Source organism: Dipodomys merriami, unplaced genomic scaffold (assembly GCF_024711535.1).
Source record: "Dipodomys merriami isolate MVZ:Mamm:240054 unplaced genomic scaffold, mDipMer1.0.p SCAF_174, whole genome shotgun sequence".
Lineage (NCBI taxonomy): Eukaryota > Metazoa > Chordata > Mammalia > Rodentia > Heteromyidae > Dipodomys > Dipodomys merriami.
Window position 1 is genome coordinate 60,697 of NW_027203093.1, and position 25,582 is coordinate 86,278.

Sequence of the window (25,582 nt, forward strand, 5' to 3'; positions counted from 1 at the left end):
AATACTCCTAGACAGCAAGCCTCAGGTAGGTGTGTAGGGTGTGAGGTAGCTGCAGAGACCAGGGGGTAATGACTATGTGGAAAGATCAGGAGATGGGGTTACAGTATGAACTCAACTCATACCCTGTTTATGAGAAGTCCTCAGGTAGCTTGGAGCAGTGGAGTGATATTATCTTACTTAAGGTTTTTGGTGATTTTTTTGTTGGTCCTAGGGTTTGAACTCGGCCTGAGTGCTGTCCCAAGCTTTTTCACTCAAGGCTACCCCTCTATCACTAGAGCCATAGTTCCACTTTTAGCTTTTTGGTGGTTCATTTAGAGTCTCATGGACTTTCCTGCCCAGGCTAGCTTCAAACCACAACCCTCAGATCTCAGCTGCCTGAAGAGCTAGGATCACAGGTGTGAGCCACCTATGTCCAGCAACTTGGCTTAAGTTTTAATAGGGATGCTGTGTTGCCAACAACAGGAAGGGAACAGGAGAGATTAGAAGCTCACCAACAAGCCAGGCAGGAAGTGACAGTTGGCACAAACACAGAAGCGGAAAGGGAGTGAGAAGTGGTCAGACTCTGGTTTCACTTTGAAAGGAGAACTAGGAGGAGATGCTGTTATATAAAAGCTGGCAATGCACTGACATGGAAAAAAACTGTGGGAAGGTGGGAAACGTATCAGAGATCAAGAGGAGCTTTCATCCACTATGGTCATGGGAGTGATGGCCTGTTGGAATGATTGGGAAATCCTGGGGAATCAAAGGATTACTAGGCCTCCAAGAGGGGAATTTAGGAGCTGTTGTCAGAAAGGGGTATACAAGGAGGGATGCTGCTATTGAAATGAGCAAGATCAGAGTGGAAGGTGGAGTACAACAGAGGGAAGATGCCTAGAAAGTTTGATACTGGGTGTGGGAGAGCACATTGTTTCTAGAGGCATGTGACCTGTGTTCTAAACACATGCCTCTAAAGCACAAATCCATTCTTGCAGAGATAGGAGAGTGTGCAAGAGTACAAGCAGGAAGATTAGTGAAATCACTGCAACAGACCCAGTCATTGACTGAGGTACATACAGACAGCACCTGCCAATCAGGTATACAGAAAAGAGGGCCACAGCCAGGTAGGCTGGCCAACACTGCTTTAACCACGACAAAGGGCAGAACTAGAGAATTAAAGCTCTTCTTTAGATCAGATTCTGATCTAAAGTGATGGGGATCACGCTGAAGTGATGGGGTCAAGGTCAGTAGAGTTTAACCATAAAATGTATAGGATGCTCTGTTGAGAAAAGGCTAGCAAATATATTTGGGGGCTGTGAATCCAAGAACTAGCCCTGTGTCAAGGGACTGAAAAAGTCACTCTCTTGTCACAGGTCTTGGTCTTACTGCATTTAATTGTTGTTCCACCTTGAGACTTTCCAATTACTTGCTAAATCCACCGACTTACATCTAACTGTCCACCAATAAAGAATACTGCAAATATAGAGATTTGAATATTACCTCTAGTTATCCATTAAGACAGTTTAGTTAGTCATCGTAACTGAACAATATATGTTCTGGAGTTTGCTAGATAGAAACAATAAGAAGTGGGTCCATCCTCTTGGGCGCAGAACAAATCAACTAGGGAACTTCTACTCCATGATTTGGCATTTGGAATAGTGTGAAGAACTGAGTTGTTCTCTAGAATCTCAGAGAAGCAGCAAAAAGAGCTCTACTTTGCATTTGTAGCTGCAGGAAGCACTGGTAATGATGTGGGTACACTGCTGGGTGGCACTGACATACAAAATGGTACCTGGAAAGTCATCTTCAGACCTTCCAGATATGAACTCCATATCTCCACAGTGACCCCTGCAAAGCAGATACTGTTTTTCCTAGAATGGTGAGCAGAGACTTAGAAAGGTTAGGACAGCAGACAGGGGTGGGTAGAAGGGTGGGATGTAACTCCAGGTAGCATGAATTTTTCCACAGGTTCTGTGATAAGCACAAGTACCACCTTCTCTAAGACGCTCTCTAAATTGCACCAGAAATGACTGTCACATTCTAGTTTTATCTCACTCTTTGGAATGCAGATAAGCATGTAAGATCCGTATGGGTGGGAGACAGCCTGTGTTATTTTCATTCCCTCCCTCTAAGAAGGTACTCAACAGCTGAAACTCAACTACATGCGTAATCTATCATAACCAGTCTCATGTGACCTAAGGCCAAATGAATAAGTAAAATCTAGCTCTGTTTTAAAACGGACACTTCACTTTCCAGAATGCTGGCTTGCTCACAGCACAGGCTGCCTCAACAGGCTGATGTTCTGGTGGTAAGCAACATCTCCATCAACAAGTAGAAAACAAGTCCGGCAGAGGCCTCAGGTCCTTGACTACCACTTCCATCTATGTGTGATGCTATGGATTATGCTACTGTAGCAGGTCAGAGAATCAAGCTGTAAACAATACAACTTTACTTTGCATCTAATTTCTAACCAACTGCTTGTCTATAAATTACTGGCAATAACACCAAATATGTCCTAACAGTCATTGAATGACCTTAAAAATTCACTGTCTTCTGAACAACTAATGTACTCCTTATCAAAATGAATACCAAGAAGTGGAATCAGGTTTGGGAGTGGAAGGCCAAACAGGGAGAGGGGGGCACAGGAATGGAGGAAAGATGCAATCTTTATATTCAATGTACCTTATGTCAAAATTGAACTAGGTAACTTTTGAGGATAGGGATGGGAGGAGGAAATGGGGAAGAACAGTGAAAGGGGTGATGAAGACACTTTGTACTCATAACTTGATATATAGAATTATAAACTTCTCTGTACAACTACTTAATAGGAAAACAATTTTTTTTTAAAAAATTACTGTCTAAAGCAGAAAAGGTCAGATAAGTTGATGTTAGGTGAAATGAACCCCCAAGATAAGTATTCAAATGTTTTTTTCTTTCTTGTGATTGTTTCTAACATATTTATAAGATTATTTCTTTGTTGCTTTGTATGTCCCTCCCCCACGGTATAACCCCTGCTTACACTGTATTTGATATTGGTATAATTTGTGGAGGGGAAGGGCAAAAACAAATTGTCTAAATAAGTAGGGCTAACAGCTATTTTCCTGTTTTTAATTATGTCTGTCTGTCTGTCTGTCTGTCTGTCTGTCTGTCTGTCTGTCTGTCTGTCTGTCTACCTACCTACCTACCTATCTTTGTGCTAGTCCTAGGGCTTGAACTCAGGGCCTGGGCTGTGTTCCTGATCTTTTTGTGCTCTTCAGCCACAGCTCCACTTGCAGCTTTTCTGGTAGCTGAGTAGAGATAAGAGTCTCACAGACTTTCCTGCCCAGGGTGGCTTTGAAAGGCGATCCTCAGCTCTCAGGCTCCCAAGTCACTAAGATCACAGATATGAGCCACCAGCGCTCCGGTCTGTCTTTTAAATTTGGACCTCATCATGTCACCTTGGAACAGTGTCGTCTAATGGCTAAAAATATATCTGGCTATGTACCGGTCCTCTACAGCTTAAGGTATCGGTTCTGGCGCAAAGTGAGTGTATTTGGTTTGGTCCTCTTTCTCCATCTAAAACAAACTTGGAAATACAATGTGTATGGTGGCACAGAACTAAACCAGTCACCTTGATCATTTTACCTGCCTGAAAATTTCTGAGTAGCAACTATGTTTGAAAATAATTAATTATACAGTTGAGACAGTTGTTTTGAGCTTCAATTTTATTGTATTCAATTTTTCTCATTGAGTTGAATAAATCAGTTCTCTGGAAGCTCTGAACTGGCCCATCTTACATATACACATTACCAAGAACCAAGAAGTAACAGTGACAGACAAAATCAGCTGGCTCAAGCAACTGGAGAAGAAAAACAGCATCCATCATTTGGTTTCCTACAGACAATAAGAGCACCCTCTTGTCCTAGCCAAGTGAAACCACAGCCATGGCCAAAAGTGCACTCAAATTTTCTTACCATTCTGAATTGTGTCTACAAAGAGGGTTGTGAATTCTAAAATTGGACCAGAACCAGAGAATATCTGCCATCTGAAGGAAGTTCCAGTTAGCTTGTTTATAAGAAAGATACCGTTAAATGCATTGGTTCTTTCCTAATTTCTCAGTGAAAAGAAACTAACAAAATCAAATTTTCAAGGGTACTTGATACTAATCTATGCATTTCCATAACTGACAGGAGCATCAGGACTGTACTACAGTGCACTTCAACACCAGTTTTGTTTGCCCAGATTTAGGAAACAAGTCATTTATCTATTGCATTACCCAATTTTAAACCAATTCATAGTATTAATCAGGAAGAGTATGACACTTCTTAAAATGAAGTAGTATTGTTGGGGTGAACCATCAGATTGTTGCTAGTCAGTTACATAAACAAATAACTATTGGTCAACCTAATGATTATCAAATGTTGCTAGCAACAGATTCCTGGGGCTTCTCAGATGAAAATGTTAACTTTCCATAAATGACTGAGCAGCTAAGAATATGTTATTAAGAAATAATTACCCCCTACCTCCACTTAGTATGGACCGATTAGCGGTGCATGCAGAGTACCTTTCCTCTCATTTACAGGGGTTCACTTCACAGCATGGACTCAGAGGCCGGTGTTCACTCTGAACACAGGATTCATTCAAGTTCTGGCACACCACACCGTAGATGCCAGGAATGCCCTGTACAAAATGAATGTACCAAGCAGCCCGTTTCTGCTGATCATAGTTATGAATATAATAGCTATTTTCCCCCTTTCTCCCCTATTTATTTTTATTTACATCTATCTATCTATCTATCTATCTATCTATCTATCTATCTATCTATCTATCTATCTATCTATCTATCTATCTATCTATCTATCTATCTATCCATCCATCCGTACTATGACTTGCACTCAGGACCTAGGTGCTGTCCCTTAGCTTTTTCCCTTAAGTTACACTTGAGTTACATCTCCACTTCCATCTTTTTTGGGTGGTTAACTGGAGATAAAGAGTTTCACAAACTTTCCTGCCTGGGCTGGCTTTGAACCAAAATCCTCAGATCTCAGTCCCCAGAATAGGTAGGATTAGTCAGGTAAGCTGGCCATTTAAGAATTCCTGACACCCGGGCGCTAGTGGCTCACGCCTGTAATCCTAGCTACTCAGGAGGCTGAGATCTGATAAACCACCAGAAAACAGGAAGTGGCCCTGTAGCTCAAGTGGTAGAACACTCACCTTGAGCTGAAGAGCTGAGGGACAGCACCCAGGCCCAGAGTTCAAGCCCCACGACCGACCAAAAAAAAAAAAAAAAAAAAAAAAAGAATTCCTGACAGAAAGGGAAACAAAGGAGGAGGCAACAATACTTGATAAGAAATGTACTCATTTCCTTGATCATGTAATTGTAACCCCTCTGTATGGTATTTTCACAATTAAAAAAAAACTTATTAATAAAAATTAAAAAAGAATTCCTGACAGTACTCTAGAAAATAATTTAAGTTTATTGCTTGAAAAGTAGATGGATCCTTCAAAAATCTGATATTAATGCTGTTTTACCATTTCTGCTTCTGACTTACTTTTATGTTTTAAAGTATATTTAAATAAATTAAAATCCAGAGAAGCTGGTGGCTCATGCTTGTGATCTTAGCTACTCGAGACTGATATCTGATAGTCTGAAGCCAGCCTGGGGGAAAACGTAAGGCTCTTATCTCATATTAACTAGCAAAAGAAGATGAAAGTAGAGCAGGAAAAAACTAAAGGGATAGTGCCGAGACCCTGAGTTCTAGCCCCAGTATTGACTCAATATTAATTTCCCTTATTTGCAATAAATAGTATACATCTAGATGTACAGAAAAGCTCAAAAGCTACATACATATGACCATATATGATGATGCCAAGCAAAATGAACCCTAAGATATGGACACAGAGGTTTTTCTTTGTTGTTGTTGTTCTTAATGTACTCTGTGATTTTTTTCTTTGTTTCTTTTATATGTCCTTCCTCCTATGGTATATCCCCTGTTGTCACTGTATTTGATTTTGGTACCTTGCATCTTTTATAGATTTATCTAATTTGGGGAGAAGAAAGGGAATAACAAAATGCTGAAACAAGGACACAAGATGACCCATTGCAACAATGATACTCACAAGACACTATGTTGGAAATGAACCTTACAACTTTGGGGAGGTGAGGAGTGGGGAGGGAAGGAATAGTGGGAAAAAAACAAAGGAGGGGGTAACAATGCCTGCAAGAAATGTACTCATTGCCTTACTGATGTAACTGTAACCTTTCTGTACAACATCTTTACAAGAAAATTTTAAGAAGTAAAAAAATTTAAAAAACAGAAAACAAAGTCTGGTTGCTTTGACTTCCTGTCTAATTTTAGTTGTATGGTACAGCTGCCAAGATGGTCCTGGCTATCATACAGTGGCGTGCCTAAGACAATCAAGATGGAGCATGAATCAGTGAATCAGACTTGATATTCTCTAGTGACCTCCACAGTCCCTGTCCAAACCCTACAAATATACATATAGCAACTTATTTCCTCAGCCATCTTCCGCTGGGACAGCCCCTTGGTCTTTGGTTTTGACCTTCAAGTTTTTTGTTGTTTTTTTTTGGGGGGGTGGTCCGGTCGTGGGGCCTGAACTCTGGGCCTGGGTGCTGTCCTTCAGCTCTTTAGCTCAAGGCTAGCGCTCTACCACTTGAGCCACAGTGCCACTTCTGGCTTTTTTCTTTTTGCTTATGTGGTGCTGAGGAATCAAACCCAGGGCCTCATGCATGCAAGGCAAGCGCTCTACCACTGAGCCACCTTCCTAGCCCCTTGACCTGCAAGCTTTTGATGAAGCAAGATTTAGGTATTATGAAAAAAAAAAATGATTTTAAAGATGTGTCTCTAGAACTACTAATATCAGAGCCAGAAATTTACAGTATCTTGCAAAGTATTCTTAGTAACTAAGGCATATATTTATTGTAGAATCTGGTTTTGGGACCTAACAGTTAATCCAAGCTCCACTAAATATGATAAATCCTGTCAACAAGTCAATATGAATGTTAACTACAAAATCCCTCTCAACATTTCAAAAGAGGAAAAAAAAGGCAGATTAAAATAAATGACTTTTGGGGAAACAAATATGTAGACACAATATTTATGAAAAAGCAAATATTAATTGACCTAACAATTCTATAAGACTATTCCAGAAAAAAAACAAGAAACCAGATCTGAGCTTGTTAATTGGAATTTCACAGGCAAAAATACTGAAGGGGCTGAACAAAATTAGTATTGTAGGGTTAACACTCTGTGGGCTTATCTTACATCAGTACCATGTTCCAAGACAGCTTGATGGCAACTGGTGCTATGCTGAAAGAATTTATGTAATGGTGATGAAATCTTGGTTTAAGGATATGAATTCCAGACTAAGCTATGTAAAAGGTCAAATTTGACTTATGAAGTCACAATAATTCCTTACTATTAAAAGGCATGTGGGTAAGACCAAAAGAAGAAAACATGAGTGCAATGCCTAAGTGCCTCTTCATATCCATATAAAATAATACATATGGAAACAACTCCAAGGTATGGAAACAAGGTATCTCTTTTCCCCCCTTAATTCTGTTAATGATTCTGTCTTCTTTATGTAGAGTGTATTTGTGTGTATATCTGAGGGACAGCACAGAACTCAAGGAAAACAGAGTGTAAGAGTGCAGCGGTGGGACTCACTGGATACTGATGAAAGTGAACTCTACAACTCGTGGGTGGAGACGGGAGGGAGGGACTAGGAGAGAGTGAGGGAAGGGAAGATACTGTAATGAATGGAAATGTACTCATTACCTGACTCGTAATTTCTCTGTACATCACATTTATAATAACTACATAATTTTTTTAAAAGGGCATGTGGGAAAACATCTCAAAGAACCTAATATATGAGCTACTCCACGAATGGATCAATCTAAAAATAATAGTAGCTAAAAACTAATTATATTTACATAAAAACCAGAGCAGTGGCACTTCTGAAAAAGCACACCTGCTCTGTTTTCAAAGTTTCCTAATTCCCTCAGCTATACAGACATCTCCAGGACAGCCTACTTCTCTGGTTTTGAACTTTACCATCTTCTTGGTATCTTATTTAATTTAACCTCCATGCCTTTTCTTGCCTTTTTACCCTCTCTTTCCTCATCTTTCACATTGCTGTTAAGCATTTTTATTCTTTCATTTTTGTAAGATTTGCCAACAAATACTATGTGCAGACTCAAACCCAGCATGAAGTATGGGGAATCCCACAGACACTATCTTGGCCCTCGTGGACCTTAAAATACATTGGAGACAAGAAAATGCAACAGGTAAATATGACTCAGTTACAAACTCAGAGAGTAAAAGGAACATTTAACAAGCAAAAGCTGCGTGCCTGTGGCTTACACCTGTAATCCTAGCTACTCAGGAGGCTGAGACCTGAGGATCACAGTTTGGAGCCAGCCCAGACAGGAAAATTGTGACTCTCATCTCCAATAAACTACTCAGAAAAGGCCAGAAGTGACACTGTGACTCAAGTGGTAGAACATCAGCCTTGAGCAGAATAAGCTCAGGGACAGCACCCAGACCCTGGGGACTGGCAGAGAAAGGGGGGGAGGGGAGAGGGAGGAAGAGAGGGAGAAAGGGAGAAAGAGAGAAAGAGAGAGGGGGGAGGGAGGGAGGGAAAGAGGGAAGGAGGAAGAGATAACAAGCAGTATTCTAGGATAAAAAAGTATGGAAGACTGCAAAAGAGAACTCTGGAGCTGAGGTATGGAAGATGCAGGCATGGAGGGTAGGACTGGGCCCCCACTGCACCGCCATGGGCATTTGCTCACACTGCACAGCTGTGACCTGTACCCACACATCCCTGTTTCATGTATATCTATAAAGCTCAGTCTTACTTCTGCAATAGCTATGTTTGTATATAAAAACACGCAGAGAACTTTCAGTAATACAGAGGCTACCAAAGGTCTCACTGAGAAGCCCTGAATGATACTATTAATGTGATATAACCACTGAACATCATGTAGAGCACTCTTCGATCCAATGGCAATGTGAAATCACTCAAGTTTTAGCTTGCCCTTGTTTAAAGGTCACCTCCTTGACACACTCCTTCAGGCTGATGCAGAGAGGTCTCTCCCTCATTCCAGGGTCTTCATACAATGCCTCAGTTCTCACATCCAAGGCATTCCAGTCAAGCCTAAGTCCCATTCTACCAATACCAGGACGGTGGCCAGCCTGCCCCTGCCAAACCTCCTAAGAGGCACAACTGTCATTCTCTAGTGAGTATCTTGGACCTCCACCATGCCAACCTTCACTTAAATGCTCTTCTCTAACTGTCAGTGGGCACTAGTCCTCAGTCTGTGCAAACTTGAAGATGCAAACAGCATGTGCACTCTCTATCTCTGCTACACTGAAGGAGTGGACCCTGCAGCAGAGGGGCTCCAGAAGAACTGTAAACCGAACCACCAGCTCCAGCATTTCACTAGTGGGACACACACAAATGAACATTTCCAATGTAGAGGCTGAAACATCGGTAGATCAAGACACTTTCCCTCTACTGCTCCTCAGTGCACATCCCGCTGGCAGTCTCCCCGCAGCAGCATGAAGGAGGGATACACGCTGCCATCAATCAGGCTTGGAAGGGGGCAGGAACGAGACTGGGCTTCAGACTGGTAGGAACCGGGTCTGGACACAGGGCTGCCACAGAACACAGCTGATAAACTATCAGTGATGTGATCAAGTGAGGGCACAGATCTGGGTTGATGGGAACAGCGCTGATCATACTCAGAAGCAGATTCTGTACTGTGCCACAGATCCTAGGTGCACTTGTCCCGGTCACATGCTCTGAAGTGTGACCCCTGGCCTTCCACTATAGGTGGAAGTGGGAGTGCTGCTGTCCTCCCAGTGCTAGACTGACCTACTGAGCTCATCCTACATCCACAGCTCTGAGAGACCTCACCTGTACTGACCACTCACTCCTTCCACGGGCTTTCTGCATCAGAAACTGGTTTTGGAAACTGAAATACAGAAAGACTAGGTTATTTGCCCCAAGTGATGGCTGATTTGCTTTGAAGCAGAGTTCTCATCAAGGCAGCATGCATGGCTTTGGGCCGGTTTTCTTAATCTTGATACTGTTACACTCTTTCATATGCACACCTTATCCTACATAAGCCTCATTGACAAGATACATAATTGATCATAAAAAAAAGAGTAAAAACAGTCATTGTTCATGAACTGCCACATAATAGGTACTGTGCTAAATGAAATATATGTCTCTGCTCAATATTCACACAAACCCTGCAAAATTTTCTTCACTGTAGAAATAAGGAACGAGGCCCCACACTGACAGACTGGAAAATGTCAGCATTTATCTAAGCTGGTCCTGTCATGACCACAAAGTCTGTGTCCTTTTACTGCATTTGAATGTCTGGACCTGAGTTCTGGACTGGCTGGGACTTCAGAGTTCCTCTCTTTGTTCCCAATGGTTTCTCTGCCATAGTAGGAACTATGGGGAAGGAGAAGAACTGATGTTTTCCCAAGTTGCTGATGGGAAAAATGTCCATATGGTAGAATCAAGAGAAGACAGACCTTCAGATTACATGAATATACCCATAAAGAATGCAAACAGAATACACTGATACACATGCGCATGAGCACACACATGCGCACGCGCGCGCGCGCGCACACACACACACAGACACACACACACACACACACACACACACACACACACACACACAGAATGTACTGATAGGCACACACATAAAGAATGCAATAATAGGCAAACATATACACAGAATACCCTGAAATGCAACCACAGAATGCACTGTCATGCAAACACACAGAATGCATGGATATGTAGACACACGCAGAATACTAACATGCAAACACACATAGAATGAAGATTTGTATATATATGCAGACTGCACCAATATGCAAACACAAACAGAATATACTGATATGTACACACACATAGAGAATACACTGATATACACACGCAGAATGCAATAACATGCACAGAATACACTGGTAAGCACACACAGAATGTACTGAAATGCAAACAAAAACAAAATGCACTGATACGTAAATACATACAGAATACATTGATATGCATTCACACAGAATACATTGTTAGGCACATATAGAATATGCTGATATGCATACACAGATATATGTCCTGATATATCACACAGAACACATACACACATAATGCACCAATATATTTATGTGAATATACATAATATTCATGATGCCACCACAATTTTTTTTTTTGGTGGGGTTAGTTCTAGGATTTAAACTCAGGCCTTGTTGTGCTAGGTAATCATGCTTACCACTTGTGCCATGTCTCTAGACCTTGTGCTATTTGCTCATGACTTTACCAGTGCTTCCCAGAGAGCTACAATGATCAATCTATCTGAAATACAGTCTTGCTAAGTTTTTTTTTTTTTTTTGTCGGTCGTGGGGCTTGAACTCTGGGCCTGGACGCTGTCCCTCAGCTCTTCAGCTCAAGGCGAGCGCTCTACCACTTGAGCTACAGCGCCACTTCCGGTTTTCTGGTGGTTTATTGGAGATAGGAGTCTCACGGTCTTTCCTGCCCGGGCTGGCTTTGAACCGCGATCCTCAGATCTCAGCCTCCTGAGTAGCTAGGATTACAGGCGTGAGCCACCAGCGCCCGGCCAGTCTTGCTAAGTTTTAATGAGGGTGGCTTCAGATTGTAATTCTCCAGTTTCCGTCTTCCAAATAGCTAGATTATGGGTATAAACCACTGTGCCTGGCCATCCCACAATTCTTTTAGATTTTTTTCTGTGTATCAAAGTATCTGAGACTTAAAAGTCACCTAGGTGACAGGGATAGGACACTGAAGGAAAAATTGTTTTCATTTGTACTTAGGAAAATATCACATATAATTCAGAATTGAAGCCATGGTTTTATGGGAGAAAGCTGACCTTGTAAAAGTCAACTTACCATTAACATGATTAAAGTAACTCAGCTTTTCAAATGATAATTTTTACATATAAGGGAGAAAACTGTATCATTTTATTTTCCCAAAGCAATTCATCACTGGAGAAAAGGTATTGGCATAATTTCATTTATGATAAAGGAGACTCTAATTACCTTGACAGAATCCAATAAACTCTTAGGAAAAAATCGCTTTAAGCCAACATCTTTTCTGAAATATAAAAAGAAGCACATTAACAAATGATACCATCAAATCAATTAATGACATACTTGCAAGAACATGAAAGCACTTTAAATTATTTGTCCTCCCACTTACTATTCAGGAAGGACATAAATATAACAAGGCTCCAATTTACTGGTAGGTAGGTAGAAGTTATTTTCTAGCTATATACAAAAAACAAGAATCCAAGTAGAAACCTTTGTTCTTCTTCACTCTTTTTGATTGAAAAACTTTGTAAAACACTGAATCTTTGTAAATCACAATGGGTAACAAAACTGTTGTTTAAAGAAAGCATTTGGCCTGATTAAAAATAGATTCAGGGTATATTCTGGAATTTTTAAAATTAAATTTCAGCAATTTCCTAAGTCAGGCAATAAACCAAGTTTTCCATTATTACGAGCATTGAAATCGCTGGTCAAAAAAAAAAAAAAAAAAAAAAAAAACAGACTAGAAAGAACATTTTATGATTGCTTTTCTCCTTGCTTTAGGTATCAAGTTACCAAATTTGGGCCAGCATGTCACCTGGGTGCCTCTAGGGAAAATACAGAAAAATCAAGAAGCAAAGTGAAATATGGGTATCTTATTCACAGTCATCTAAGGAAACAAACTGAATATGAACTATCAAAAAAAGCATTTTTTTCTAAAATTAAATGATCTGATTCATCCTCATCCAAACATTTAAATCCCTTATTCTATAAGTTAACTACTAGGTAGTACCTAAACCTTGTTAAATTCAACTATAGTCTCAGTTTTCACTTTTTTCCCCCATTTTCCTCTCTTTGTGTTGGCCCCTGGGCTTGAACTCAGGGCCTGGGCACTATCCCTGAGTTTTTGTGTTCAAGGCCAATGCTCTACCACTTGTGTTACAGCTCCACTTCCACCATTTTTGGTAATTCATTGGAGATGAGTCTTGTATATTTTCCTGCTGGGGCTGGCTTTGAACCATCATTCTCAGATCAGCCTCCTGAGTAGCTAGGATTATAGGCATGTGCCACCTGTGCTCGGCTCTCATTCTTTTATTTTTATTATTATGTTCACTACATCCTACAAACCTTTTTCCCAGTTCTAAGACATATTGTTTCCCGGTTTTAGCTATTGGTTACTTCAAACAACTCCTGTTTCCCTTTCTCTCTAACTACTTTCACTTGCCTCTGCAGAACTGCCATTATTTATCCCTTCTTGGCCTTTGGCTAAGAAAAAGTCAACAACTGGTATTACCTAATTTGATTTGGGGACATGAAGAAGAAAAAGACCTACCCACATTTCTTTTATTGTTTCCTCCTTATGACTCTAATACACTACTGGAGAAGGAAAAAAGGGTACTCTATATAAAAGAAGATGTGGGCTAGCCCATTATTCCTCCCTCAGCAGTTTCTTTCCTGTCTATCCTATCAAGCTTCTATTCCATATTAAAAAGCACTTTCCAATCAGAGTTCTGGATTTGAATCTGGCTCTGCCATAACAATGGGGGTCTAGCTACAACACCCAGGAACCTCTGTGATCCACTTGTAAGGTGGGGCTGCCAAATCCTACTGTGTGCAGTGGTGCCAGGAGTAAAGGTGGACCATAAAGGTCCTAGAACTCTGTAGCAGAAATGCTCATTCCTCTGGAAATGCCCTAGCAGTCCCTCTGGTTAAGAGGACAAGAGGACAGAAGACAGTGTAATAGCAAAGATGTGTGTGTGTGTGTGCGCGCGCGCGCGCGCGCAGGTGGGAAGAAGCGGTATGACCCTGTGGACACTGCGGACAAGGCAGCAGGGCTAAGTAGCCAGACCAGGTACATGAGAGTGGGGGAGAGAAGAGGTGGAGTGCTGACATCTCCTCCAAGCCAGGGAAGCCTTATGGCACCAACAGTTCAATTTGTGACATCTGGGCCTGGGTCAGACACATGCTTTCCTTCCAGGCCCAGATGTCAGCCAGGTTTTGGAGAGAAGACCAGGGCATGGATGGCCTCTTCTCAGCAGGGAGGCTGTCCACATCCATGAGGGAGGCTGTTTAGACATCCATTTTCTCAGAGACAGGTGGAGAGAAAAGATTTATCACACATATTTCTGTCACTAATGGGAAAATTAAAGTTGGACAAAGAGGTACTTTGAAGAAAAGGGAAAGAGGGCATATTTCTTTTTTTGTTTTTCTGTTTTTTTTTTTAAATTGTGAAAATACCGTACAGAGGGGTTACAATTACATGAGCAAGGCATATTTTTTATGTTAATCATTTGTATATGACTTCAAAGCTCCCTCTGAATTGATGTTACTATTAATGTTACTTTTACTTCAAAGGTAAAGAAAAGTCCATTAGAAAGACAAAAAGCTTACAGTCAATGCATACAGCATGAATACAGTTTTTTCTACTACTTTTAAGTAATAATGAATTTACAATATTTGTTACAACTATTTGTTAGAACTAGCATAGGTTAGAACTATTAGATATACTGCAGGTGAGAAAATAAAACAGAGGCCAAAGTACTGCAAACATGGATCCATTCAACATTGTCTCCAATGGACTCGAAAAGACCAACTACCTTAGCCTCTTGTGGTGGAGAAGCCTCAGTGTTCAAAGTTTTGGGAAAAACCTATTCCAGGCATCTAAATTTCAATCTCTCTCAGGAAACCAAGTAAAGGCTTTAATATGAGGCTGCCTCTCTCTAGGCTGGGTTTGAACTGGATTAGAGATGCAAACTACTGTGCAGCAGCTTTACCTCAGGCGACACAGTCTCTTTGAGTCTATATTCTACAAACCTACTGTATAAGTGAATTAAAAAATAAATAAAACTTACAAGCTGGTGTTGGTAGTTCATGCCTGTAATCCTAGCTACTCAGCAGGCTGAGATATGAAAACTGTGATTAGAAGCCAGCCGGGCAGGAAGGTCCATAAGACTCTCATCTCCAATTAACCACCATATGTAGATGATAGAAGTAGAGCTGTGGCTTAAATGGAAGAGTGCTAGCACAAAAGCTCAGGGACAATGCCCTGAGTTCAAGCTCCAGGTTCGGCACATGCACGCACACACACACACACACACACACACACACACACACACATACACATACGTACACAGACAAAAACTACACATCATAAAAAACTAAACTACTGAGCTTCATTACAGCTCATTAGTATTAACTACAAAAGGGTGCATCCTGAATGCATTTAAACCCCCCAAAAGCCTAGCTTACTGGAAGGTTTCAAAATTCTGCCAAACCCTGGTTATTAGTTCCCCATCATCAATTCAGAAGGACCTTTGGAGTGACACACAAATGACAGATTAGTGCTATGTTGTCCAATACAATAGCTATTAGTTACCATTAACCTTAAATTTCTGTCCTGCTCTCATTAGCTATGTCCCAAGTGATCAGGAGCCCCAACTGGTCAGTGACTACTGGATGGACAGAGCGAATCAGGGTTTCCATCACCTCAAGTGGAAAGCTGCAATGTGCAAGGTCACAATGAACACTTTGGGGTTCTGGGAGCCCTGTATCCCTAGCCTCCAGGTGGTAAACCTGAGGGCTTCCCAGTAAGACAAGGAGGGGTGTGGTAGGTGATCTGGGTAACAGGACAACTACCACAGTACACACAAGGCTCCTAAACCCCTGGAAATATGGAAGTTGAGATGAGAAGGGTACTCACTAACCATGGTATAGCAGCACCAAAGTTGTCTTAGGACAGCGCTATTCAACACCAGCACTCTCTCCCTGGGGCCCTATCTGTCCACAGAGGGGGACCTCAAGAGGCCCTCCGTATTTTCTGCTTCTTGTTTGCCCATTGGGACTATAATCTGTTCTGCAAGTGCCACATTATTTCAATGTGAAGCCACAGGGCAGTGTGTGCTCATCTGGTTACTCACCAAATTATCTGAGAAGAGAGCACCACCCAGACCAAAGGGAAGAAACATCACTCGAATATTTCCTGCTCCTTTTTTGGGGTGTTTTGTTTGTTTGTTTGACAGGGTGTCTCTGAAGCCTGGACTCTATATAGCTCATACGGCCTGAACTCATGAACCTCCTGCTTCAGTCTCAAGTGCTGGTATTATAGATCTGTGTTACCACATCTGATCTAGACTTTCTCTTTCTTTAAATTTACTGAGGTAAACATCTGCTCCACAGGATAAAAGGTAAAAGACAATAAACATTCAATAAATATGACACTAAAGATACAGAGTAAGATTTTTAGGGATATAAAAGTATTAAATTTTTTTGCTGTACTAGAGTTTGAACTCAGGTTCTTGTACTTGCTCAATTAGTACTCTATCATTTGAGCCATACCTCTAGCCATGGTAATTATTTTGATGAAGTCTAATGAAGTCTAGCCAATTTTTCTGCCTGAACTGGTCTCAAATCATGACCACCCAGATCTCAGCCTCCTGAGTATCTGGAATAACAGGCATGAGACATAGGCACCCAGTTCTTAAAATTATTTTTGTGATCAATTTTAAGCCAGAAATAGATTATATTTAACAGTCCTTTAAGGAAACTGTTGACTGATGGGACCTGCTTTCTCTTTCCCTTTATTCAACCTCCAAATCACCTCTGCACTGATTCCTGCCACATTTAGTAGCTCTGAAATAGTGTACTCATACTCGAAGAGCTATGATCTCCTCATTGCCTGCCTTTACTTAGATGACAGCACACTAACCACCCAGAATGGTCTGAAAGGAAAGTTGTGTGGAATGGTTCCTCTACCCCACATCTGTGCACAGCACTCCGAGGACTGCTGAACTATTCACAGCCTGTGATCTTGTGCACACATGTGTGTGTAAACTACCATATAACAAGCTTTTACAGACCTCAGCTTAGCTCAAGCACTATTGATTTTTAAAGGAACTAAGCATTTAAGTCCTTACGTGAAGGATAAATCTATTTCTCTTTTGGGATTTATTTCTCTTAAGACTCTGGTCTTAACTTTGGACTTCAATACACTGTGGCCATAATTTCATCAATATTCAAAGCCTGGGTATAAAAGCAACCAAAACTAACTTGAAGATATATAACTTAAATGTGTATTCTCATATAGGTATTTGTATCTAATCCTTTCTCCAAAATGTTCACAACTGAGTATTTTTAGTCAAAAAGTAGTACTTAGGTACTTAAACTCAAGATTAACTGAATATAGCCTTCCCACAATCCTTGATAATGAATTATCACTGTGAGCTGGCAAGGTCCTAAAAGGGAAACACACATACAGTACACAGCTGTATCCTGGACAGCCGAGAACAGAGCATACCATACCTTTCCCCTTCATGAAGGCTGAACAGCCATGAGATGAGTGAAGACTGGCAGCCACCTCTGACCATGAGAAGGCCACTTATGGAAGGGCAAGATGGAAGGAGCCAAGGCCCCAGAGACCGAGTAAGTCCTGGACAAGTCCTACACCCACTGTCTAGGATTTGCTTCAGTGAGAGAGAAGCACACTGATGCCTCCGTGGAGCACTACCAACTCCTGCTTCATCCAGTGGCACCCCATTCTGCCTTGTACTACAGGCAGTTAAAGACAGCCCTGACCACGAATACAGGAAAGACACTGAAGACAAAGCACATATATAATTAACCTCAGTTGATTAAAAAAAAAAAACCTTTTACAATATTTTTTCCAGTGCTGAGAATGGAACCTAGCCAACATGCAAGCTAGCTAAACATTTTATAAGTGAAGTATACAACAGCTCTCCCTCACTGAAGCTTAAGTTTTAAATTTATTCATTCAAGAAATATCTATAGAATGCCTAATGTATGTTAGGTATGCTGTTAAGTATTAGAAATGCCAGCAGATACCAATGCTGATGCAGCTACTTTCTAAGAGAAAGGAGAGACAATTATATAAACAATTATAATAAAATATACTAGGAGGACATCCCAGGTAAAAACAAGACTTTCTCTAAATAACTAAATCAAGAGCCAGGTTCTGGTGGCTCACACCTATAATCCTAGCTACTCAGAGGCTGAGATCTGAGGATCATGGTTCGAAGCCAGCTGGGGCAGGAAAGCCCATGAGACTCTTATCTCCAATTAATCACCCCAGAAAACTGGAAGTGGCACTGGCTCAAAGTGGTATAATGAGTGCTAGCTTTAAGTGAAAAAGCTCAGGGAGAATGTCCAGGCCTCGAGTTGAAGTTTCAGGACCAAATAAATAAAATAAATAAAAATAAAGCTGAGGGGCTGGGAAGGTGGCTCAGTGGTAGAGTGCTTGCCTTGCATGCATGAGGCCCTGGGTTCGATTCCTCAGCACCACATAAGCAGAAAAAGCAGGAAGTGGGGCTGAGGCTCAAGTAGTAGAGCGCTAGTCTACAGCTGAAGAGCTCAGGGACAGCGCCCAGGCCAAGTTCAGGCCCCACGACCGACCAAAAAAATATATAAAATAAAATAAAAATAAAGCTGAGCATTGGTAGCTTACACCTGTAATTCTAGCTACTCAGGAGACTCATCTGAGGTTTGCAGTTTGAAGCCAGCCCAGGCAGGAAAGTCCATGAGACTCTTATCTCCAACAAACAACTCAGAAAAAGCTGGAAATGTAGCTGTGGCTCAAGTGGTAGAGCACTAGCCTTGAGCACAAAGAGGCTCAATAACAACAAACACTCAAGTCCAGAGTTCAACCCTTAGCACCAGCAATACATACATACATACATACATACATACATACACACACATATACACACATACTTAAAATACACTATATGCAAAAATTACTAAAAATAAACTTCAAGCTGACCTCATGTCTATAATCTTAGTTAGCTACTCAGGAAGCAGAGATTTGAGGATCATGGTTTAAAGCCAGCCCAGGCAGGAAAATCTGTAAGACTCCTATATACAAACTACTAAGCTACTCAAAAAGCTGAAAGGGAGCTGCGACTCAAGAAGTAGAGCACAGGGCTGGGAAGTTGGCTCAGTGGTAGAGCGCTTGCCTTGCATGCCTGAGGCCCTGGGTTCGATTCCTCAGCACCACAAAAGAAAAAAGAAAAAAGCCAGAAGTGGCGCTGTGGCTCAAGTGGTAGAGCGCTAGCTAGCCTTGAGCTAAAGAGCTGAGGGACAGCGCTCAGGCCCAGAGTTCAGACCCCACAACCGGACCCAAAAAAAAAAAAAAAAGAAGTAGAGCACAAACCTTGAGCAAAATAAATTCTGGGACAGCAACTAGGCCCTGAGTTCAAGCCTCAGGATTGACCAATCAATTAATGCATAGTGTCATGAGCCTGGCATGACAGGTACATGGGAACATATGCTAGAGAAATCCAGTCCACTCTCACCTAGAGATAAACATGAAACCCTATTGTCCATTTGCTTTTAAAAAGTATAGAATAATTTATAAGCAATTTATAGGCAATTCTGGATTTCAGTGTAAAATATGAGTTATTCTAGTGAGAGTCAATCTACAAACACAAAAATGTCTATTGCATTTATTTCACAGAACATGCACATTAGCACTAAGGCATTTAAGAACAAATTAAAATGTTAACAAAATTAATGTATTCAAGAATCTTTTCTTAAAACTTTCCCTCTATCAATATACAGGTTTGGGAAACAGCAATATTTCAGTCAATACTTAAGTCAAGATAAATTAGCATGATTTATCTGAATCTTCACAAGTGTAGCTCCAGTGCGTAATACTTACTCTAATACTTCATAGTTAGACTTCTTTTCTAACGCATTGCCTCGCATCTCCCAGTACGATCGCCTAAAATCAGGGAAGATATAAATGTGTATGTGTATACAAGGAATCGTTTGTTGTTAAAAGACAAAAACTGGGGAGAGGTGCCTAAGCAGAATAAATAAATAATTCACAGTTTTTTCACAGTCCATCCAAGATTTTGTTGATAATAGTATAAGGAAAGGGAAAATATCTGGAAAAATTTCAAAAATAATGAGAAATACAAATGAATACAGAATACAGTATACAGTTGCCACCTACCGTATTTCTAGACAACCCAACTTCAAAGCAATCTCCTGGTCCACCTGATCAGCTATCTCTAACATGTAGTCACTCTTCACCTGTGATAGAAGGAATGGGAAATAGCTGTTTTTTAAAGGAATAGTTTTTCAATGCAATTGCTTGATAAACTTCTGCTGAGTACCTTGTACATGTCTGTTTAAACTGTGTCAATATCTATGCTTAATTCTAAACAGAAAATTAGTATTATCAAAAATAACCAAAAGAGTAGCATTTTCCTACCAAAAGAGGTCCTTATAGGCTAAGAAAGCACACATGGAACTCACACGCTGCACCACATTTATGTGAAGGTTCTGTATGCCTTTCCCAGGTGTTCAAAAGCAAAAACAAACTGGGACCTCTCCTCTAATATACAGTGAGACAAGCCTAACTACGTATATCCCAGGAGGACCCTGAACATGTGCCCCTCCTGCCTCTGCCCTCTTGAGTGCAGAGACAGACATGTGAGAAAGCTCAGCCATTACTGTTCAGTCCTCAGACAAGTGTCTGAAAACCAGTATATGTTTCCACCACACATACTAGTCAGGCTAAATTGAAAAACGGAATAGGAACAACAGGAACTCATGTGCTACTAATATAAAAACGAAAAACAATTTTGGCAGAGGGACTGGCACTTTCTCAAACCAAGCTATTAAATTTCAGAAGTAATGATGCTTACACTAGCTTAGTCATTTCATTAACAGTAGTAAAAATGATGTTTATAATTATTTATAGTCACTTCATTAACAGTACTTTGAGAAAAAGGTAAGATATCCATTAATGAGAGAATTTTTTTAAAGCCTTACAATATATTTATAAAACAAAAAACGCCTCAATAATAAAAAGAAACAAATGACTGAAATCTCAAAAACATGATCCTAACTAGCCATACTGGTGGCTCACACTTACTATGCTAGCTACCTGGAGGCTCAGAATTATATGATCAGAGTTCAAAGCCAGTATGGGCAAAGTTCATAAGACTATCTCCTCAAAAAGAACCAACACAGGCTGGGAATGTTGCTCAATGGTAGAGTGCTTGCCTAGCATGCATTAAGCCCTGGGTTTGATTCCTCAGTACCACATAAAAAGAAAAGGCCAGAAGTGGTGCTGTGGCTCAAGAGGTAGAGTGCTAGCCTTGAGCAAAAAGAAGCTCAGTGATAGGCCCTGAGTTCAAGCCCCAGGACTAGCACAAACAGAAACAAAAAAACCACAAAAGCAACAACAAACAAACAAACAAACAGAGCTGGAGGCTCTAAGTTCAAATCTCAGCACAATTAAACAAGACAAAAAACATGATGCTGAAAACAAAGGCATACACTAAAAACAGATCATGTGGGGCTGGGAAGGTGGCTCAGTGGAAGAGTGCTTGCCCTGCTTGCATGAGGCCCTGAGTTTGATTTCCTCAGCACCACATAAGCAGAAAAAAGCTGGAAGTGGTGTTCTGGCTCAAGTGATAGAGTGCTAGCCTTGAGCTGAAGAACTGAGGGACAGCGCCCAGGTCTAGAGTTCAGGCCCCACAACCAGAGGGCGGGGGGTTGGAGATACAGACCATATGAATTGGTTTATAAGGAACAAAAGGTAACCCAAACCACAGTAGTGGTAAAACAGAAACACAGGATGCTTGTAATTGAGGTGGGCTAATTGGAAAGGGTTGACAGGAAGCACTGGTGTTGATAACAATAGTCTACTTCCTGAAAGGCAGTTAGATGATTAGTGAATGCATTTGTGAAAATTCAACAATACAAATATATTAGCTGCATACTTAAGTACATATAAATATTACATTTTTAAGCTGTAATTCAATATTGAACTCTAAAACAATATTCATGTTATATACTTTAATCAGAAATTATAATGAAATATCCCCAAGATGAGCAGATAAAAGGTAAAGGGAAGCATACTAAATGCCACAGGCAGAATCCATGTGGACAAACACAGGATCACTGTAAAACTCTTTCAAGTTTCAACTGGATAATTTTTTTTTTTGGGGGGGGGGTCCAGTCGTGGGGCCTGAACTCTGGGCCTGGGCGCTGTCCCTCAGCTTGTCAGCGCAAGGCTAGCACTTTACCACTTGAGCCACAGCGCCACTTCCGGCTTTTTTTAAAAATGCGAATGTGGTGCTGAGGAATCAAACCCAGGGCCTCATGCATGCAAGACAAGCACTCTACCACTAAGCCACCTTCCCAGCCCTCAACTGGATAAATTTTATAATAAAATATTGCAACAAAAGTAAAACCCTGAAGTAAAAGAAATTAAGTTCCCAACAGTTGAACTGTCACGAGAGTAATCAAATTCAGCCATGATGCTTGTGGACTGTCAGGAGATCACCCTTAGCTTATGAGACAACTGAAAACAAATGAATAATGCCTTTGAAACCTAGCTGGGTACTGTTATCCCTGGAAACAAAACCTTCCCTGAGCCTTTCATAATAAGGGCAAAAGAGGAAATGCCTTACTATCTCATCTCTCAGACACCACTGTCTTCTTAGCTGTTCTCCCATCCCCAGCCACAATGGCCTTCTTTCAGGTCTTAAACCACCAAGCTCCTTTCTCTCAGGGCCCTGCATAGAAATAATAATCACTGGCCAGGATTCCAAAAAGACAGCTAAAGAGGCTTGCCAGCTGAACCAGAACTAGAGTCCTGAACAATATAAGAACACTCAATGGCCGGGCGCTGGTGGCTCACGCCTATAATCCTAGCTACTCAGGAGGCTGAGATCTGAGGATCGCGGTTCAAAGCCAGCCCGGGCAGGAGAGACCGAGAGACTCCTATCTCCAATAAACCACCAGAAAAACCGGAAGTGGTGCTGTAGCTCAAGTGGTAGAGCGCTTGCCTTGAGCTGAGGGACAGCGCCCAGGCCCAGAGTTCAAGCCCCACGACTGACAAAAAAAAAAAAAAAAAAAAAAGAACACTCTATGTTCTTACCTGTGTATGGGGACCAAACAAAGGTAAATGAAAAGAGGATAGGGCCAGGATGAAGAAGCAAGCTAAGACCCTGAGAAGGCTGGGAGACCAATTGGAAAAAGTGTCTGCTGTAGCCAGCTGAGGACTGAGCACTGAACACTGGTCCCTGCTTCCCCATGTGACAGTCTGATTCTTTTTTTTTTTTAATTTGGGGGTGCGGGGGTCCAGTTGTGGGGCCTGAACTCTGGGCCTGGGCACTGTCCCTCAGCTCTTCAGCTCAAGGCTAGCGCTCTACCACTTGAGTCACAAGTGCCACCTCCGGCTTTTTTCTTTTTGCTTATGTGGTGCTGGGGAATCAAACCCAGGGCCTCAGGCATGCAAGGCAAGCGCTCTACCACTGAGCCAACTTCCCAGCCCATGACACTCTGATTCTTAAACCCTGTAGTCCGCATAATTTGGGGTAACTGCTCAAAAGGCCACATTTAGTAGAGCCTCTTTCCCAGCAAGTAAAAACACCTTTAGGGTTTTGGTTTTGTTTTGTTTTAATTTTTTTTTTTTTTGCCAGTCCTAGGGTTGAACTCAGGGCCTGGGTGCTGTCCCTGAGCCTCTCTGTGCTCAAGGCTAGCACTCTACTACTTGAGCCACAGTTCCACTTCTTGCTTTTTCTGCTTATGTGGTGCTGAGGAATCAAACCCACGGCTTCATGCATGTTAGGCAAGTACTCTACCACTAAGTCACCTTCCCAGCTAAGTAAAAACCTTTAGAAAAAGGAATGTCCACAAATGTTGTTGTGAGGCCCAATGAAGAAGGGTTTCAGAACACACAATGAAAAAGACCATGTAAGAGCCAGCATAATCCATTACCCATGGATAAAAAGCCAAGGACTCCAAAGGCCAGAATGAAGACAGTAACTAAATATGAAACAGTAAAAGAAAAACACAGTAGAGATCAAGTGATAAGGATAATGAAACAGAAATTGACAATTCTTTTTTTCATCGGTCGTGGGGCTTGAACTCTGGGCCTGAGCACTGTCCCTCTGCTCTTCAGCTCAAGGCTACCACGCTACCACTTGAGCTACAGTGCCACTTCTGGTTTTCTGGTGGTTTATTGGAGATAAAGAGTTTCATGGATTTCCTGCCCAGGCTGGCTTTGAACCATGATCCTCAAATCTCAGCTTCCTGAGTAGCTAGGATTACAGTGGTGAGCTACCGGCACCTGGCTGAAATTGATAATTTTTAAAGAAATAAAATGTGTGTGAAAAATGAAATAAAAACTCAAATTTACTAAACATAAAATGAACTATAAAGAGTTAGTGATCTGATACATTCTGAATTATATATCCTAGAGAGACCATGAAACTATGAAACAGAAGTTAATGGGTATGAAGGAATAAATGAGAGACAATGCTGATGTTAGCTTAACTCTGAGAAGGAATAACAAGGAACGGAGGCAGTATCTGTACAATACTAAGTCCAGAATTGATTAAAAAGAGGGAAACCAGAGAGGCACACGAATACAACAGAGATCAAGAAGAAAATGGAAATCCACAATTGGTTTGTAATAAAAGCACACACTATCTAAGACAAAAAGGATCCTAAAACAAGCCAAAGAAAAGATAGATCAGCTACAAAGAGACAGGGTGAAAGCAAATTTCAATAGTGATGTAAAAATCAGTCAGTAAGACTGCTTTAAAGTACCCTGAAAAAAGTCATCATATAGTAGTGGTGTCTTTTAGGCAGAAAAAAAAGATACTAGAGACTTAAACTGGAAGAACAGAATTATCATCCTTGAAATAACAGGTATTTATTTAATTGCCTGCAGTGAAAGATTAAAGGTAACACAGTCTACTCAACAAGACTGCTTTGGACAAAATATGAACTATCTGTTTCAAATGAACTACAATTTCTAACCACAGTGCAAATTATTTTTTAATTGACTCACAAGGGATACAAATTGAAATATCTGGACGATCACATTCCTACCAGTTACAATCAAATGTCCTCATCAATCTGCTCATTGAAAGGAAGTAGCTTTTAAACAAGTAGATTTTAGGGAAGTAGATTTTAAGCAAACTCTTCTCAAATGCTTCAGTGAAGTGGGAAACAAAGCCAAACTCAAGCCAATGACAAACACATAGAGGGCTGGAGAACTAGGGTCAGCTTGTACCTTAGGGCAAGACTGCAAAATACTTCACTCTTGGTCTGTTAATGAATCAGTTAAGGGACTACTTAGGGAAAGATAGGAATGAGGAAAGAGAAAAGCAAGATAGTGAGTATTATTTTTAACTATGAAAGCAACAATGAAATCTGATGGAGCTTTCTGTGTGTGGGGAGAGTGACAGCAGGAGTGAGACTGGTTGGAATCACTCTCCCCCTATAACTAGAGTCAACTAACAGAAAACAAAACAAAACATGACAAATGGTCAACAAAAGGAATCAAGGAGTGATAAACACAAACTTCAGGACAAACTTCTGGAGGGTCATGGGACAGGGAATTTTTGCATGAGCAGTATCAGGGGTTTTGCACAGTTAACAGCTTACAAAACAACAGATGTCTTCAATGTTACAGTCAATTTAAAAATGCACTGATTTAGCTGAGCACAGGTGGCTCACACCTGTTAATCCTAGGTACTCAGGAGGCTGAGATTTGAGGATTA

At 41.0% G+C, this 25,582-nt stretch overlaps 1 protein-coding gene across 1 annotated transcript in view; it reads right to left on the reverse strand.

The window, feature by feature from the left end:
• Positions 1-25,582, reverse strand: part of LOC138829571 (focal adhesion kinase 1-like) — a 93,031-nt gene that overhangs the window by 60,077 nt on the left and 7,372 nt on the right. The window contains exons 3-5 of the mRNA XM_070025921.1: positions 20,005-20,084; positions 19,708-19,770; positions 12,051-12,105 (exon numbers count right to left, since the gene is read on the reverse strand). Of these exons, the coding sequence (XP_069882022.1) occupies positions 12,051-12,105; positions 19,708-19,770; positions 20,005-20,069 (183 nt within the window). The 5' untranslated portion in view covers positions 20,070-20,084. The remainder of the gene's footprint in view (positions 1-12,050; positions 12,106-19,707; positions 19,771-20,004; positions 20,085-25,582) is intronic.